Source organism: Hemitrygon akajei, chromosome 2, assembly GCF_048418815.1.
Source record: "Hemitrygon akajei chromosome 2, sHemAka1.3, whole genome shotgun sequence".
Classification (NCBI taxonomy): domain Eukaryota; kingdom Metazoa; phylum Chordata; class Chondrichthyes; order Myliobatiformes; family Dasyatidae; genus Hemitrygon; species Hemitrygon akajei.
Genome location: NC_133125.1, coordinates 71,901,663 through 71,920,353, shown reverse-complemented (window position 1 = coordinate 71,920,353; position 18,691 = coordinate 71,901,663). Strand labels below are relative to the sequence as shown.

Below are 18,691 nucleotides of genomic sequence, written 5' to 3'. Positions count from 1 at the left end.
TGTACTGTGGGAATTTATTCCATTATTTCCAGGTTCTAGTAATCTCTAGTTTGCTCAGGAAAAGATCTGCATGTTCATCTCTATCTCAGCGAGCACTTTTGCTCCTTCTGCCACAAGCAGGGTTCGCAGTAGTGAACCTCCTTAACTTCAATTCCTATTCCCATTCTGACACATTGGCCAATAGCCTCCTCTACTGGAGGAGCAACACCTCATATTCCATCTGGGTAGCCTCCAAACTGATGGTGTGAACATTGATTTCTCTAACTTCTGATAATTTCCCCTCCCCTTTTATCTTCTTCCACTCTGGCTCTCCATTACCTCTCCTCTTCTCTCCTCCCTCTGGTGCCCCTCCTCATTCCCTTTATCCCATGGTCCACTCTCCTCTCCTCCATCTTTAGCCCTTCACCTTTTCCACCTATCACCTCATAGCTTTTCACTTCACCTTCGTCCCCTCACTTGGCTTCACCTATCATTTTCTAACTTGTACTCTTTCCTCTCCCCAACCCCCACCCACCATTCTTATTCTGGCTTCTTCCCCCTTCCTTTCCAGTCCTGATGAAGGGTCTTGGCCTGAAATATTGATTCTTTGTTAGTTTCTGTAGATACTGTCTGATCCATCAACTGTCAGCACCATCAACGCGGGTTCCAATGACCATGGATTGGCCCCGGCCGTCGATCTCGGCTGTCCCAGCAACCCAGGGCATATTCACAACCCAGACTCCAGCACCATCAACGCGGGTTCCAACGACCATGGACAGCTTCAAAGCGATTGCGCAACCACCGACTGCGACTCCAGCCTTGAACTCCAGGCCGGGTCTTCACGTGCTGCGATTGCGACTCCCGTCTCCCCTTCCCCCACCACCACTCTGCAATCCCCTCTCCCTCAGATCCCATCGTCAGCTCCCGGGCCCTCAGAGGCTTCATCTTCCTCTCACTCCAACCATCCCCTCTCCACCAACACCACCAGCCTCCCTCCCCCCTCTGATCCCATCTCTCATCCGTGCCAGGTCTTTACCATTCCCTCCGACCTTCAACTCTCTGAGGCAGAGCGCTCTGTCCTCAGTAAGGGCCTCAGCTTTGTCCCCCTTTGCCTACACCTCAGCGAGTTCTGTGTATGCCATGATGCCGAACTCTTCCTCCGCTGGCTCTGTCTCCGAGATTACTTCTTTAGCAAGGACTCTCCTACCCCCACCGATGACCCCTTCTCCCATCTTCAACCCTCCTCCTCTTCATGGACACCCCGCTCTGGTCTTCTGCCTGCTCTGGATCTCTTTATTGCTAATTGCTGACAGGACATCAATCATCTCGACTTCACCACACCGTGTTCCAATTCCAACCTCTCTCCTTCCGAACGCTCTGCTCTCCGCTCCCTCCACACCAATCCCAACCTCACTATAAAATCTGCTGATAAGGGGGAGCTGTTGTTGTCTGGCGTACTGACCTCTACCTGGCCGAGGCACAGCAACAACTCTCTGATACCTCCACTTATTTACCCCTTGATCATGACCCCACTAAGGAGCACCAGGCCACTGTCTCCTATACCATCACCAACCTTATCAGTTCTGGGGATCTCCCATCCACTGCCACCAACCTCATAGTTCCCACACCCCGCACTTCCCGTTTCTACCTCCTACCCAAGATCCACAAACCTGCCTGTCCAGGTAGACCCATTGTCTCAGCTTGCTCCTGCCCCACTGAACTCATTTCTGCATACCTTGACACTGTTTTATCCCCCCTTGTTCAATCCCTTCACACCTATATTCTTGACCCTTCTCACGCTTTGAATTTTTTCAATGATTTTAAGTTCCCTGGCCCCCACCGCCTTATTTTCACCATGGATGTCCAGTCCCTATATACCTCCATCCCCCACCAGGAAGGTCTCAAAGCTCTCCGCTTCTTTTTGGATTCCAGACCTAACCAATTCCCCCCGCCACCACTCTCCTCCGTCTAGCGGAATTAGTTCTTACTCTCAATAATTTTTCCTTTGGCTCCTCCCACTTCCTCCAAACCAAAGGTGTAGCCATGGGCACCCGTATGGGTCCCAGTTATGCCTGCCTTTTTGTTGGCTTTGTGGAACAGTCCATGTTCCAAGTCTATACCGGTATCCATCCCCCTCTTTTCCTTCGCTACATCGACAACTGCATTGGCGCGGCCTCCTGCATGCATGCTGAGCTTGTTGACTTCATTAACTTTGCCTCTAACTTTCACCCTGTCCTCAAATTTACCTGGTCTATTTCTGACACCTCCCTCCCCTTTCTTGATCTTTCTGTCTCCATCTCTGGAGACGGCTTATCCACTGATATCTACTATAAGCCTACAGACTCTCACAGCTACCTGGACTATTCCTCTTCCCACCCTGTCTCTTGCAAAAATGACATCCCCTTCTCACAATTCCTCCGTCTCCGCTGCATCTGCTCTCAGGATGAGGCTTTTCATTCCAGGATGAAGGAGATGTCTTCCTTTTTTAAACAAAGGGGCTTCCCTTCTTCCACCATCAACTCTGCTCTCAAATGCATCTCTCCCATTTCACGCACATTTGCCCTCACCCCATCTGCCCGCCACCACTCGGGATAGGATCCCCTTTGTCCTCACCTACCACCCCACCAGCCTCTAGATCAAACGTATAATTCTCCGTAACTTCCGCCACCTCCAACAGGATCCCACTACCAAGCACGTTTCCCCCCCTCCCTTTCTGCTTTCCACAGGGATCGTTCCCTACGCGACTCCCTTGTCCATTCATTCCCTCCATCCCTTCCCACCGATCTCCCTCCTGGCACTTATCTTAGCAAGCGGAACGAGTGCTACACTTGCCCTTACACTTCCTCCCTCACCACCATTCAGGGCCCCAAACAGTCCTTCCAGGTGAGGCGACACTTCACCTGTGAGTCGGCTAGTGTGGTATACTGCGTCCAGTGCTCCTGGTGTAGCCTTTTATATATTGGGGAGACCCGACGCAGACTGGGAGACCATTTCACTGAACACCTACGCTCTGTCCGCCAGAGAAAGCAGGATCTCCCAGTGGCCACACATTTTAATTCCACATCCCATTCCCATTCTATCCATGACCTCCTCTACTGTCAAGATGAAGCCACACTCAGGTTGGAGGAACAACACCTTATATACCGGCTGGGTAGCCTCCAACCTGATGGCATGAACATTGACTTCTCTAACTTCGTTAATGCCCCTCCTCCCCTTCTTACCCCATCCCTGATATATTTAGTTTTTTTGGTTCTTTTCCCCCCCTTTTTTTTTCTTCTTTCTCTCTCTGCCCATCACTCTGCCTGTTCTCCATCTCCCTCTGGTGCTCCCCTCCCCCTTTCTTTCTCCATAGGCCTCCCATTCCATGATCCTTTCCCTTCTCTAGCTCTATATGCCTTTTGCCAATCATCTTTGTCTCTCAGCTTCACCCCACCCCCTCCCGTCTTCTCCTATCATTTCGTATTTCCCCCTCCCCCTCCTACTTTCAAATCTCTTACTTCCATTCAGTTAGTCCTGACAAAGGGTCTCGGCCCGAAACATCGACAGCGCTTCTCCCTATAGATGCTGCCTGGCCTGCTGTGTTCCACCAGCATTGTGTGTGTGTTGCTTGAATTTCCAGCATCTGAAGATTTCCTCGTGTGTACTGTCTGATCTGCTGAGTTTCTCAGTATTTTGTATGTGTTGCCCTGGATTTACAACTTTTGCAGAATTTCTTAGGTTCAAGATCTGTACTAATTACAGTGTCCTAATTAGAGACAATTAAGCAGACTGGCAGACTCTATTGCTGAACCATGGTCCAAAGTACTTGAATTTCAACTGCATTTGGTCCATTTTAGGTTGCTTTCCAAGGACTAAATTTGAATCTGTATGGAGCATGCTTCATTTTAAGAAACATCTATTCTATAAAGTTTTCATTGAAATTCTCTTGGCATTAGTTTAGGTGTAACACGAGGGGGAACTTTTTTTACTCAGAGTGGTAGCTGTGTGGAACGAGCTTCCAGTAGAAATGGTAGAGGCAGGTTCGATTTTGTCATTTAAAAAAAAAATTGGATAGGTATATGGACAGGAAAGGAATGGAGGGTTATGGGCTGAGTGCAGGTAGGTGGGACTACATGAGAGTAAGTGTTCGGCACAGACTAGAAGGGCTGAGATGGCCTTTTTCCATGCTGTAATTGTCATATGGTTATAATGAAAGCTATGCCAAGATAGAGTTCATCTTATTAACGCAGGTCCTTAAAGGATCAGCTTTAGGGATACTTGCACAATCTAGTAGGTGGTGGGATAATATAAAATATTTAACTGTTCAACATTGTTCACTCTTCTTACCACATCCTAGTTCATCAGTTTGATCATTACAGTCTTCACTGCCATCACATTTCCAATCAGAAGGAATACATCTTTGGTGATCATCACACCAGAAACCACATGGGTCAGATTCTTGAAAGCAATTCCTTTCATCAGATCCATCTTGACATTGAGCAATACCGTCACAACGTAGATGACCTTGAATACAACTAATTCCTTCTAGGCATTTAAATGCATCTAGAGATGGAGAAGGAAAAAGTCAGTGCCCAGATTCAAAACAGGTAGAAGAATTAAAGATAAGAGACAATTCATCAGAAGACAGATGTCACAATGTGTTGCAAGCAATCTAGGCCACTATGTATCTTCCTTGAATTTGAGTGGAATTGATTTGAATTGACTTTATTTCTTAAACCCTTCACATATATGAGAAGTAAAATTCTTTACATTATGTCTCCGTCTAAATGTGCAATGTGCAATCATAGTAATTTATAATAAATAGAACAGTCAATGTAACATAGAATACATTCAAATCAGTGTGAGTTAATCAGTCTGATGCCTGGTGGAAGAAGCTGTCCCAGAGCCTGTTGGTGCTGGCTTTTATGCTGCGGTACCATTTCCCAGATGGTAGCAGCTGGAACAGATTCAAGATCTTCTGAAGATTTTGCAGCCCCCTTGCAGGGGATGTGGAGTTTCTTGCTAACACTTATTGGGTCAAACTCTAAATCTTGATTCTATAGTCAAGAAGCCCTAGAGTAGATGTTGCCCTATTTTTCCCAGTCAATAGAGAATGCTATGCCAACCAAGGGAGCAGCTCACTTCCCAGATTAGAAGAATGAGTATTTGAATCACCAGGGCATAGAAGGCTACAGAACAACTGAAGGAAATTGGATCATATAGATGCAATGATTTCATTGTTATGTAGATAAACCTACAAGAGGAGAGGCTATACTTGATCTGGTATTGGGAAATGAACCTGGTCAGGTGTCAGATCTCTCAGTGGGAGAGCATTTTGGAGATAGTGATCATAATTCTATCTCCTTTACAATAGCATTGGAGAGAGATTGGAACAGACAAGTTAGAAAATAATTTAATTGGAGAAAGGGGGATTATGAGGCCATCAGGTAGGAAATAGGAAGCTGAAGTTGGAAACAGATGTTCTCAGGGAAAAGTATGGAAGAAATGTGGCAAATGTTCAGGGGATATTTGTGTGGAGTTCTGTATAGGTAAATTCCAATGAGACAGGGAAAGGATGGTAGGGTAGAGGAACCGTGGTGTACAAAGGCTGTAATAAATCTAGTCAAGAAGAAAAGCTTACAAAAGGTTCAGAGAGCTGGGTGATGTTAGAGATCTAGAAGATTGTAAGGCTAATAGGAAGGAGCTTAAGAAGGAAATTAGGAGAGCCAGAAGGGGCCATGAGAAGGCCTTGGCAGGTAGGGTTAAGGAAAACCCCAAGGCATTCTACAAGTATGTACAGAGGAAGAGGATAAGATGTGAAAGAATAGGACCTATCAAGTGTGACAGTGGGAAAGTATGTATGGAACCGGAGGAAATAGCAGAGGTACTTAATGAATACTTTATTCACTATGGAGTAGGATCTTGATGATTGTAGTGATGACTTGCAGCAGACTGAAAAGCTTGAGCATGTAGATATTAAGAAAGAGGATGTGCTGGAGCTTTTGGAAAGCATCAAGTTGGATAAGTTGCCAGGACCAAATGAGATGTACCCCAGGCTACTGTGGGAGGTGAGGGAGGAGATTGCTGAGCCTCTGGCAAAGATCTTTGCATCATCAATGGGGATGGGAGAGGTTCCAGAGGATTGGAGGGTTGTGGATGTTTTTCCCTTATTCAGGAAAGGGAGTAGAGATAGCCCAGGAAATTATAGACCAATGAGTCTTACCTCAGTGGTTGGTAAGTTGATGGAGAAGATCCTGAGAGGCAGGATTTATGAACATTTGGAGAGATATAATATGAATAGGAATAGTCAGCATGGCTTTGTCAAGTGCATGTCGTGCCTTACGAGCCTGATTGAATTTTTTGAGGATGTGACTAAACACATTGATGAAGGAAGAGCAGTAGATGTAGTGTATATGGATTTCAGCAAGGCATTTGATAAGGTATCCCATGCAAGGCTTATTGAGAAAGTAAGGAGGCATGGGATCCAAGGGGACATTGCTTTGTGGATCCAGAACTGGCTTGCCCACAGAAGACAAAGAATGGTTGCAGACAGGTCATATTCTGCATGGAGGTCAGTCACCAGTGGGGTGCCTCAGGGATCTGTTCTGGGACCCTCACTCTTCGTGACATTTATAAATGACCTGGATGAAGAAGTGGAAGGATGGGTTTGTATGTTTGCTGATGACACAAAGGTTGAGGGTGTTGTGGATAGTATGGAGGGCTGTCAGAGGTTACAGCGGGACATTGATAGGATGGAAAACTGGGCTGAGAAGTGGCAGATGGAGTTCAACCCAGATAAGTGTGAAGTGGTTCAGTTTGGTAGGTCAAATATGATGGCAGAATATAGTATTAATGGTAAGACTCTTGGCAGTGTGGAGGATCAGAGCGATCTTGGGGTCAGAGTCCATAGGATGCTCAAAGCAGCTATGCAGATCGACTCTGTGGTTAAGAAGGTGTACGGTGTAATGGCCTTCATCAATCGTGGAATTAAATTTAGGAGCCGAGGGGTCATGTTGCAGCTATATAGGACCCTGGTCAGACCCTGCTTGGAGTACTGTGCTCAGTTCTGGTCGCCTCACTACAGGAAGGATGTGGAAGCCATAGAAAGGGTGCAGAGGAGATTTACAAGGATGTTGCCTAGATTGGGGAGCATGCCTTATGAGAATAGGTTGAGTGAACTTGGCCTTTTCTTCTTAGAGTGATGGAGGATGAGAGGTGACGATACAGGTGTATAAGATGAGAGGCATTGATTGTGTGGATAGGCGGAGTCTTTTTCCTAGGGCTGAAATGGTTGCCACAAGAGGACACAGGTTTAATGTGCTGGGGAGTAGGTACAGAGGAGATGTCAGGGGTAAGTTTTTTTACTCAGAGTGGTGAGTGTGTGGAATGGGCTGTGGAAACGGTGGTGGAGGTGGATACGATAGGGTCTTTTAAGAGGCTTTTAGATAGGTACATGGAGCTTAGTAAAATAGAGGGCTATAGGTAAGCCTAGTAATTTCTAAGGTAGGGACACATTTGGCACAAATTTGTGGGCCAAAGAGCCTGTATTGTGCTGTAGGTTTTCTATGTTTCTATGTCAGAGCCTGGGGCCTCTACATTTCTCTGTAACAATGATGTTATGGAAAGACATTTGTTGCAAGTAAAAAATTGATTTAGTTGGTTTAATTAGGAAAAACCTCCAAGAGGGGAAAATAGCATTTGTATTAAATCAGTCATACTAATTGCCCTGTTGAAATATCGCATTTGAGGATTTCTGAAAAGGCTGATGTAGATAGATACCTGGTTCATCACACACTTCAGAACAGTCCATCTCATCAGACGCATCAGGACAGTCTTGGTCACCATCACAAAGGTATTCAAAACTGACACATTCGGATCCATCCTTACAAAGGAAGAATGTTCGATCACACTCTAGTGTTGACTTGGAATCCTGTTGAACCTCCCAAGTATCCAAGGTTGAGACTACAAACAAAGCAATGATCATATTTTTCCAAGCTCAAATTCCAGTCATATAGTTAATGTACAACATCTTTTAGGAGACACTCAGGAAATTTGTAATAATTAATGCATAATAGAAAATGAAGTATTCAAGATTAACAATATCTGCTATCAGTTGTTAGATTAAAAAAAGATCAACACTAGCTAACACTGTAGACTTTCCACAAGGGAGCCACCAGTGAGCTGAATCGTTTCATTTTCACTCAGAGGCTTGACTTGCTTCTCCATGTCCAATGACAAATGAGACATGTTAGTTTGTTAACCTTGTGCCCATGTGAAATTTAAATTATATTCATTTACCAGCCTCCAACATCCAATCTTGGATGTCTCACATTTTCATTTAAACACAGGCCTAGACCAAAAATCCTTCTATTTTTTTCTAGAAACCTAACAGAAAGTAATCACTTGGTACTGCTGGGTAATTCTCACAGATTGCCTGTTTTTGTACAAACCTTTCTTTTCCACAGAGGTGTCACTGTTACTGGCTGAATCAAAGGTGGTGATGAATCATATAGGAGGAAGACTGAAAATTTGGCTGAGTGGTGCCATAGCAACAATCTCCCATTCAATGTCAGCAAAACCATTGACTTCAGGAGGGGGAAAACCAGAGGTTCATGAGCCAGATTTCATTGGGGATCATTGGTGAAGAGGGTCAGCAACTTTAAATCTCTTGGTGCTATCATTTCAGAGGATCTGTCCTGGGTCAAGACTGTAAGTGCCATTACGAAGAAAGCATGGCAGCCCTATTTCCTGAGGATTTTGCAAGGATCCGGCATATAATCTAAAACTTGACAAACACCTATAGTTGTGAGGTGGAGAATGGTTACATCATACCCTGGTATGGAAACACCAATGAATGGAAAATTCTACAGAAAGTGGTGGATACAGCTGAGTTTATCACAGTTCTCACCATTGTGCACATCTACACAGTGAGCTGTTGCAGCAATGCAACATCCATCATCACAAAACCCACCATCCAAGCTATACTTGCTTCTCACTGCTGCCATCAGGTACAAGGTACAAGAGTCTCAGGACCCTCACCATCAGGTTCAAGAACAGTTATTACCCCTCACATTATCCCCTCAGGCTCTTGAACCAGAGGGGATAACGTCACTCAACTTCACTTGATCCATAACTGAGCAACACACACAAAATGCTAGAGGAACTCAGCAGGCCAGGCAGCATCTATGGAAAAGACTACAGTCAATGTTTCAGGACGAGACCCTCCAGCAGGACTGGAGAAAAAAAATTAGGAATAGATTTAAAAGGTGGGGGAGGGGAGAGAAACACCAGCTGTTTGGGAAATGGTGAAGTGGGGATGCATTACCAGAAATTCGAGAAACTGATGTTCATGCCATCAGGTTGGAGGCTAACCAGATAGAATATAAGGTGTTGTTCCAATCTGAGTGTGGCCTCATCACAACAGTGGATGAGGCCCTAGATTAACATATTGGAATGGGAATGGGAATGGGAAGTGGAATTAAACTGGGTGGCCATTGGGAGATTCCACTTGTTCTGGCAGCACTCAGGTTGGAGGAGAAACACCTTATATTCCGTCTGGATAGCCACCAACCTGATGGCATGGACATCAATTTCCCAAAAGTCTGGTAATGGCTCACTCTTCACCATTTCCCATCCCCTTTTCCCTCTCTCACCTTATCTTCTTGCCTGCCCATCACCTTCCTCTGGTGCTGCTCCCCCCTTTTCTCTCTTCCATGGCCTTCTGTCCTCTCCTATCAGACTCCCCCTTCTTTAGCCGTGTATCTTTTTCACCAATCAACGTCGCAGCTCTTTACTTCACCGTCCCACTCCAAGATTCACCTATCACCTTGTGTCTCTCTCTTCTCCTCACCTTTTAAATCTACTCATCTTTTTTACTCCAGGCCTGCCGAAGAGCCTCGGCCCAAATCGTTGACTGTAGTCTTTTCCATAGATGCTGCCTGGCCTGCTGAGTTCCTCCAGCATTTTGTGTGTGTTGCTCAGATTTCCAGCATCTGCAGATTTTCTCTTGTCTGTGATTTCATTCATAACTGAACTGTTCCCACAAACTATGGACTCACTTTCTTCACTTTTGTTCTCGATACATATTGCTCATTAATGAATGATTTTGTCTTTGATGTGTTGCAAGAATCAATTCTTGACCCAGTGTTGTTCTCTCTCTACATGCCTCCATTAGGCCAGATTATTTCAAAACACAAGATGAATTACCACAGCTATAGAGACAACACACCACTGCATTTGTCTCTGATGCCAGATGATCCTACAACTCTAAACCCTCTAGCCTGGTGTCTTACTATCATTACAGACTGGATGAGTTCAAATTTCCTTAAACTAAATAACAACAGAAGTAAGAATTTTAGAATAAGCTTGATCATCTGGCTTTACAAATCAAGCCAGAAGGAAAGAATTTAGGTGTCATTATTGACACTGAGCTAAATTCCAAATCACATATTAACCATATTACTAAGACTGTGTTCTTTCATTTAAGAAACATTGCAAAAGTTTGATTTCTTAGGTGTAGCATCTGTGCCCCCAATTTACCTCCACTCGTCTAGGGTGAACCGCCGTCGCCCCACCAATGGTGCAATACTTTGGTGTAAATACGGTGTAATGGACCCCAGTACACGCTCACAACACAAATATCAGACAATACACCAAAGGCGAGTAAATAATTGCAACTTTATAGTTGTTTCTTAGTCATGGGTTAGTAGAAACAGATAACCTAAAGGCGCCAAATCAGTAAGTTTATCACTTTGTGCACATAATATTTTAATATGTTGGAGCTCACGCCTCCAGTTCCATCCACAACGACCTTCTGAGCCTTCGGCCATTGTCCGAACTGCCGACGTCCAGTATCCGCCACCCTGGAACTGCTGTCCACTCCTCACATGTCCGTCCTCCTTGCTCGCCTCCCGAAAAAGACTGCAAACTCCCGCTCATTTCACACATACAAGATAGCATAACAATTCTCCATTGGTTGTTCCCCCGTTATCTGCAGTTATAACCCAAACATTCCAGCTACAGGAACCCATTACAGCATTAAGTAACATTACAGAGAAGCCATTTTTTTAGCCTGAACAGTTGACACCAGTTAATGGTACTGAGAGCCCTACATAGGGAATTAGACTACTGGAATACATTCTTTTCAGGACTACCTACAAAAGATATAAATCAGCTGCAGCCTCTTCAAAATGTAGCAGCAAGAAACCTAACCAAAAAAGAAAATCTGAGCTCATTACACTGGCTGCCTATGTCCTTTAGCAACAATTTTAAATATACTTTTAATTGTATATAAGGCTCTGAATAATCTAGTCCCTCCATATATTTTGGAGTGTCTAGCCCCTCATGTCCCTAATTGTGATGTTAGATTCACAAATACTTGTTTGCTTGGTGTTCCTAGAGCCAAGCATAGAAGAACTGGTGATTTGGCATTTGGCTCTTACGTACCAACAATCTGGAATAATCTACTGACTGAGATATACCGGGCCAGTTCTGTGGAACATTTCAAAAGCCTACTTTTAAAATTTGGCCTACTTATAGGTTTACTCAATGTACATGGCCTATGAACAGTGTCAGAGCTCTACCAGAAGGGATTTCTCACAGGATGGCGGCAGTTATTTAAAAAGGAAACTTCTTGAGCGTTTCTCCATTGTACATGGCCTATCAGCGGCATCAACAGAGCTCTGCAAACTAAATAAAAGTACAGAAGGGATAAGTGGAGCAGCCGTTGTCAGGGCAGCCATTGTTGGGAGTAGGCTACTGGTGAGAGTAGAAGTGAGAGGCTTTGGCTCAAAAGAGACTTCAGCTAGGAAGAGGCATCAGCTCTGTGTGAAGTGTCTGTTAAGGTTTCCATTTTGTTTTCTCCCCCTTCTCATACTGTACCATTTAAATGGCTGTGGTGTGCTCTTCATGCCCAGATGAGGCACCCAGATGGTATGTTGCCTCCCAGGTGACAGGGTCAGGGATGTCTCAGATTGGGTCCACAACATTTTGGAGAGGGAGGGGGAGCAGCCAGATGTCTTGGTACATATTGGTACCAATGACATAGGAAGGAAAAGCATTGAAGTCCCGAAGAGAGATTTTAGAGAGCTCGGTAGAAAATTGAGAAACAGGACCTCCCAGGTACTAATTTCTGGATTGCTGTCTGTGCCATACACCAGTGAGGGTAGAAGCAGAATGATTTGGCAGATAAATACTTGGCTGGTGCAGGGGTCAGGGGTCAGGGCTTCAGGTTCTTGGATACTTGGGACCTGTACAAAAGTGACAGGTTGCACCTGAACCCGAGGGGGACCAATATTATCGTAGGGAAGGTTAGTTAGAGCTATTGGGGAGGGTTTAAACTAACCTGGAGGGGGTGGGAACCAGAGTGAAGGGACTCAGGAAGGGACGGACGCTAAAAAAAGTAAAGGTAGTTTGCAGTCAGACTGTCAGGAAGGCCAGGAAGGTGATGGGACTTAGTTGCAGCCAACAGGCTGAATGTCAAATCATTAGGGATGCAGAATCAGAAAGGACAGCAAATACGGTTCTCACGTTGTATCTAAATGCAGAGAGTATAAGAAATAAGGTGGATGATCTTGTTGCACTATTACAGATTGCCAGGTATGATGCTGTGGCCATCACTGAATCGTGGCTGAAGGATGGTTGTAGTTGGGATCTGAATGTCCAAGATTACACATTATATTGGAGGGATTTTATTAAGGTAGGCAGAGGGGTGTGGCGTGGCTCTACTGGTAAAGAACGTGATGCACCATCAATAACTCACGCCGAGACTTAGGAAGTGAGATATCGGCTTTTATTGACTGAAGAACAACTACATCCTGGGAAAATGAGGGAGAGCAGCAGGCCACAGTCGCCTTTATACAGGGGTCTGTGGGAGGAGCCACAGGGGCAGTCAGCAGGGTCTTGGGAGGAGCCACAGGAGCAGTCAGACAGGTATATCTAGTTCACCACATTCACCCCCCCTTTGTTTAAAAGAAATTCCCAAGCATATTTACAGGTTAAGTCGATCAGGTGGTCGAATCGTTCGCTGCGATCTACGTAGCTCCGGCTGCAATTGCACAGGAGCCGGAGGTGATGACGGCACAGGTGCCGGAGGTGGTGTTTGCTCCGGAGGCGGAGAGTGGGTTAATTCTGTCCCAACAGGAGGTGTCAGGGATCCCTCGCGTGTGAGCGAGGTCCCTGGAACAGACGCATACGGAGTCTGTGTGGGGCACGGTGCGTGCGGAGTCACCTCGGGTACAGGGTGCATAGTTACCGTGGAGTGCTCGGGGTAGTGGTCTGCTGCTCCGGCGGGTGCCAGGTCGCGGACAGAGACCGTGTCCTCCCGCCCATCAGGCAAGACCACGTAGGCATACTGGGGATTAGCATGCAGGAGGTGAACCTTCTCGACCAGTGGTGAGTACTTATTACTCCTCGCATGTTTACGCAGCAGCACTGGCCCCGGGGACGTCAGCCAAACTGGCAGGGTGGTCCCAGTGACAGACTTCCTGGGAAAAGAGAATAAGCGTTCGTGAGGGGTGGCATTAGTGGACGTACACAACAGGGAGCGGATAGAGTGGAGTGCCTCAGGGAGGACCTCCTGCCATCGGGAGACCGGCAACCCTTGTGACTTAAGGGCTAAAAGTATGGCCTTCCACACTGTGGCATTCTCCCTCTCCACCTGGCCATTCCCCCGGGGATTATAACTCGTGGTGCGACTAGTAGCTATGCCCCTAGCAAGCAGGAACCGGCGCAACTCGTCACTCATAAAGGAGGACCCTCTATCACTGTGGACATAGCAGGGATATCCGAACAGAGTGAAGAGCTGGCGCAGGACTTTTATGACCGACGTGGTAGCAGTGTCGGGGCAGGGAACGGCAAAGGGGAATCGCGAGTACTCGTCAATAATACTGAGAAAGTAGACATTGCGGTCGGTGGAGGGAAGGGGGCCCTTAAAGTCAATACTCAGTCGCTCAAAAGGACGGGTGGCCTTGACAAGCTGCGCAGTGTCAGGACGGTAGAAGTGCGGTTTGCACTCAGCGCAGATCTGGCAGTCCCTGGTCATCGTCCTGATGTCCTCCAGGGAGTACGGCAGGTTCCGGGCTTTAATGAAATGATAAAACCGGGTGACCCCCGGGTGGCAAAGTTGGGCATGAAGGGCATACAGCTGGTCGAGCTGGGCACTAGCACACGGTCCCCGGGATAGGGCATCAGAGGGTTCATTGAGCCTGCCAGGCCGGTACAGGATATCGTAAGTATAGGTGGAGAGTTCTATTCTCCATCGCAAAATTTTATCATTTTTGATTTTGCCCCGCTGTTGGTTGCTGAACATGAACGCAACCGAGCGCTGGTCGGTCAGCAAGGTGAACCTTCTGCCGGCGAGATAGTGCCTCCAGTGCCGAATAGCTTCCACTATGGCTTGGGCTTCTTTCTCCAGCAGCCGCTGGCGTATACACACTGACCGGACCCCAGTCACAAAAGCGTCTCGGACCAAGAGTTCCTTATGCTGTTCCGCTGTGAGCGCTTGGCAGTCACAAGTCCGCGCGAGTGCCTGTAGTTCTCGGAGAAATTCAGCAGTCGACTCCGTAGGCCGCTGTTTTCGTGTTGCCAAGCGGTGCCGTGCATAAACTGGATTTACTGGCCGCAGGTACTGTCTTTTGAGGGTGGCAAGCGCCTCCTCGTAGGTGGATATGTCCCTGATGAATGAATAAACTTTTGGGGCGACCCTCGAGAGGAGAAGTTTGTGCCGAACAGCCGAGTCGGTGGCACGAACCTCCTCTAAGTACGATTGGAAGCACACCAGCCAGTGTTCAAAGGCAAGAGCTGCTCCAGGGTCTTGGGGGTCCAAGTCTAGGCGTTCTGGGCGTAAAGCGGTTTCCATGTTGTAACTTTCAGTCAATAAAATTGATGCACCATCAATAACTCACGCCGAGACTTAGGAAGTGAGATATCGGCTTTTATTGACTAAAGAACAACTACATCCTGGGAAAATGAGGGAGAGCAGCAGGCCACAGTCGCCTTTATACAGGGGTCTGTGGGAGGAGCCACAGGGGCAGTCAGCAGGGTCTTGGGAGGAGCCACAGGAGCAGTCAGACAGGTATATCTAGTTCACCACAGAACAGCATCAAATCAGTAGAAAGATGTGATACAGGATTGGAAGATGTTGAGTCCTTGTGGGTTGAGTTAAGAAACTGCAAGGGTAAAAGGACTTATTTCACAGGGCTGCATTTCTGTTGCCTTGTTTTGAGTGACAGGGATGCAGCTCTGTGCGGTAAGACTCGCGGTGGTGGCTTGTGTGTTTACATCAACACGGAATGGTGCAAGAACTCTGTGCTGGTCTCAAGTTACTGCTCATCGCTAGTGGAGTTTGTGACTGTGATGCACCATCAATAACTCACTCTGAGACGTAGGAAGCGAGGTATCGGCTTTTATTGACTGGAAGAATGAACAACACTACATCCTGGGGAATGAGGCTGGGTAACAGGCCTCAGTCGCCTTTATACAGGGGTCTGTGGGAGGAGCCACAGGAGCAGTCCAGACAGGTATATGTAGTTCACCACAGACTGTTAGATGCAGACCATTTTATTTGCCACGGGAATTCACCTCAGTCCTTATATCCGATGTCTACATTCCCCCCAGCGCTAATGCTAAGGAGGCGCTCTGTGAACTGTACGGGGCTATTAACGAACTGAAGAACGCACACCCTGATGGTCTGTTTATTGTCACCAGAGATTTTAACCACACAAACCTCAAGTCAGTGCTCCCAAATTCCATCAGTATGTGGACTTTGCAACGAGAGTGGAGAACGCATTGGACCTTGTTTACACAAACATCCCCAACGCACACCGGGTGGAGCCCCGCCCCCACCTCGGATACTCAGACCACATCTCTGTTATGCTAATCCCAGCATACAGACCGCTCGTCAGGCGCTCCAGACCAGTTCAGAAGCAGGTGAAAACCTGGCCAGCAGGAGCCATCTCTGCTCTTCAAGACTGCTTTGAGCACACTGACTGGCACATGTTCAGGGAGGCTGCAACCGATGGCGATGCTACCAACTTAAAGGAGTACACAGCATCAGTGACCAACTACATCAGCAAGTGCATCGATGACGTCACTGTGTCCAAGGCCATCACTATACGCGCTAACCAGAAGCCATGGATGACCGCGGAGGCGTGTGCGCTGCTGAGGACCCGTGACTTTGTCTTCAGAGCAGGCGACAAGGCAGCTCTAACAACAGCAAGGGCCAAACTGTCCCAGGCCATCAGAGAGGCAAAGCGTGCACACGCCCTGTGAATCCACAGTCACTTCCCGGACAGCGGCGACACGCAGCGCATGTGGAAGGGCATCCCGGACATCACCAATTACAGGACAACATCACCTGACTGTGTGGGTGATGCCGCCCTCTCAGATGCATTGAACAACTTCAACTTAAAAGCTTGGAGCTTAAAAGAGTTCAGAAGGAACTCAGAGTACAGATAAGGGGGGCAAAGGAGCAGTATAGGAGGAAGCTAGAACAAAAGCTGCAGAAAAAAAGCATGAAGGAGGTGTGGGATGGGATGAAGATCATCACCGGATGCGGTGCAAAGCGGAGGGCGAACATAAGTGGAGATGTGGAGAAAGCGAACCAGCTGAACAACTTCAACAGGTTCGACAGCTCAATCTCATCCTCACCGCAGAAATCCACACCAGGCTTACTTCCCTCACAGGAAAATAGCCACTCACAGGAGACCTTGCCCACGCCCAGGATTACGGCTTCACAGGTTGAAGGTCAACTGAGGAAGATCTGTACCAGCAAGGCGGCTGGACCGGATGGAGTTTCCCCACGATTACTGAGGGCCTGTGCGACTGAGCTGGGAGAACCACTACAGCGCATCTTCAACATGAGCCTGGAGCAGAGAAGAGTACCCAGACAGTGGAAAACATCCTGTATTGTCCCGGTACCGAAGAAACCACAACCAAAGGAGTTGAATGACTTCAGACCTGTTGCCTTGACGTCGCACGTGATGAAGACCATGGAGCGGCTGATAATACAGAATCTGAGGCCACAAACCAGGCACGCCCAGGATCCTCTTCAGTTTGCGTATAAGGAGAAGGTGGGAGTGGAGGATGCTATCACGTATTTGCTGCACAAATCACTCTCTCACCTAGAGGGGGTCAGTTGTGCTGTGAGGATTACATTCCTTGACTTCTCTAGTGCCTTTAACACCATCCAGCCCAAGATCTTAAGGCACAAACTAACGGAGATGGGAGTAGACTCTCACATGGTGGATTGGATAGTGGACTACTTGACAGATAGACCTCAGTATGTGCGGTTGGGAGACTGTAGGTCTGACACGGTGGTCAGCAGCACAGGGGCGCCGCAGGGAACCGTACTCTCTCCGGTCCTGTTCACCCTGTACACATCAGACTTCCAATATAACTCAGAGTCCTGCCATGTGCAGAAGTTCGCTGATGACACGGCCATAGTGGGGTGTGTCAGGAATGGACAGGAGGAGGAGTATAGGAAACTGATACAGGACTTTGTGATATGGTGCAACTCAAACTACCTGCGTCTCAATATCACCAAGACCAAGGAGATGGTGGTGGACTTTAGGAGATCTAGGCCTCATATGGAGCCAGTGATCATTAATGGAGAATGTGTGGAGCAGGTTAAGACCTACAAGTATCTGGGAGTACAGTTAGACGAGAAGCTAGACTGGACTGCCAACACAGATGCCTTGTGCAGGAAGGCACAGAGTCGAATGTACTTCCTAAGAAGGTTGGCGTCATTCAATGTCTGTAGTGAGATGCTGAAGATGTTCTATAGGTCAGTTGTGGAGAGCGCCCTCTTCTTTGTGGTGGCGTGTTGGGGAGGAAGCATTAAGAAGAGGGACGCCTCACGTCTTAATAAGCTGGTAAGGAAGGCGGGCTCTGTCGTGGGCAAAGTACTGGAGAGTTTAACATCGGTAGCTGAGCGAAGGGCGCTGAGTAGGCTACGGTCAATTATGGATAACTCTGAACATCCTCTACATAGCACCATCCAGAGACAGAGAAGCAGTTTCAGCGACAGGTTACTATCGATGCAATGCTCCTCAGACAGGATGAAGAGGTCAATACTCCCCAATGCCATTAGGCTTTACAATTCTACCGCCAGGACTTAAGAACTTTTTAAAGCTATTATTAATGCTTTTTGAGATGGTGATTTAGATGCATATCATATTTTTTACTGAGTTAAGTATTGTATGTAATTAGTTTTGCTACAACAAGTGTATGGGACATTGGAAAAAAGTTGAATTTCCCCATGGGGATGAATAAAGTATCTATCTATCTATCTATTCTACACTCGTTTCAAGGCAGAAAATGATGTGGTGGCAAGGAAGACCACTCCTCCTCCCAATAACCAGGTGCTGTGTCTTACTGTGGCCTATGTGAGGAAAACTCTATGCAGGGTCAACCCACGGAAGGCTGCTGGACCAGACAACATCCCTGGTAGAGTGCTCAGAGGATGTGCAGACCAGCTGGCAGATGTTCTCACTGACATCTTCAACATCTCCCTGAGCAGCACTGTCATTCCAACGTGCTTCAAGGCCGCCACTATCGTTCCTGTGCCGAAGAAGTCTTCAGTGTCCTGCCTCAATAGACAATAGGTGCAGGAGTAGGCCATTCGGCCCTTTGAGCCAGCACCACCATTCAATGTGATCATGGCTGATCATACACAATCAGTACCCCATTACTGCCTTCTCCCCATATCCCATAACCTCAACGACTACTGTCCCGT

General features: G+C 47.1%; 1 protein-coding gene across 1 annotated transcript in view; it reads right to left on the bottom strand.

The window, feature by feature from the left end:
- Positions 1 to 18,691, bottom strand: part of LOC140720763 (uncharacterized) — a 106,141-nt gene that overhangs the window by 37,629 nt on the left and 49,821 nt on the right. Inside the window, exons 3-4 of the mRNA XM_073035599.1 lie at positions 7,738 to 7,920; positions 4,306 to 4,521 (exon numbers count right to left, since the gene is read on the bottom strand). Coding sequence (XP_072891700.1) covers positions 4,306 to 4,521; positions 7,738 to 7,920 — 399 coding nt within the window. The remainder of the gene's footprint in view (positions 1 to 4,305; positions 4,522 to 7,737; positions 7,921 to 18,691) is intronic.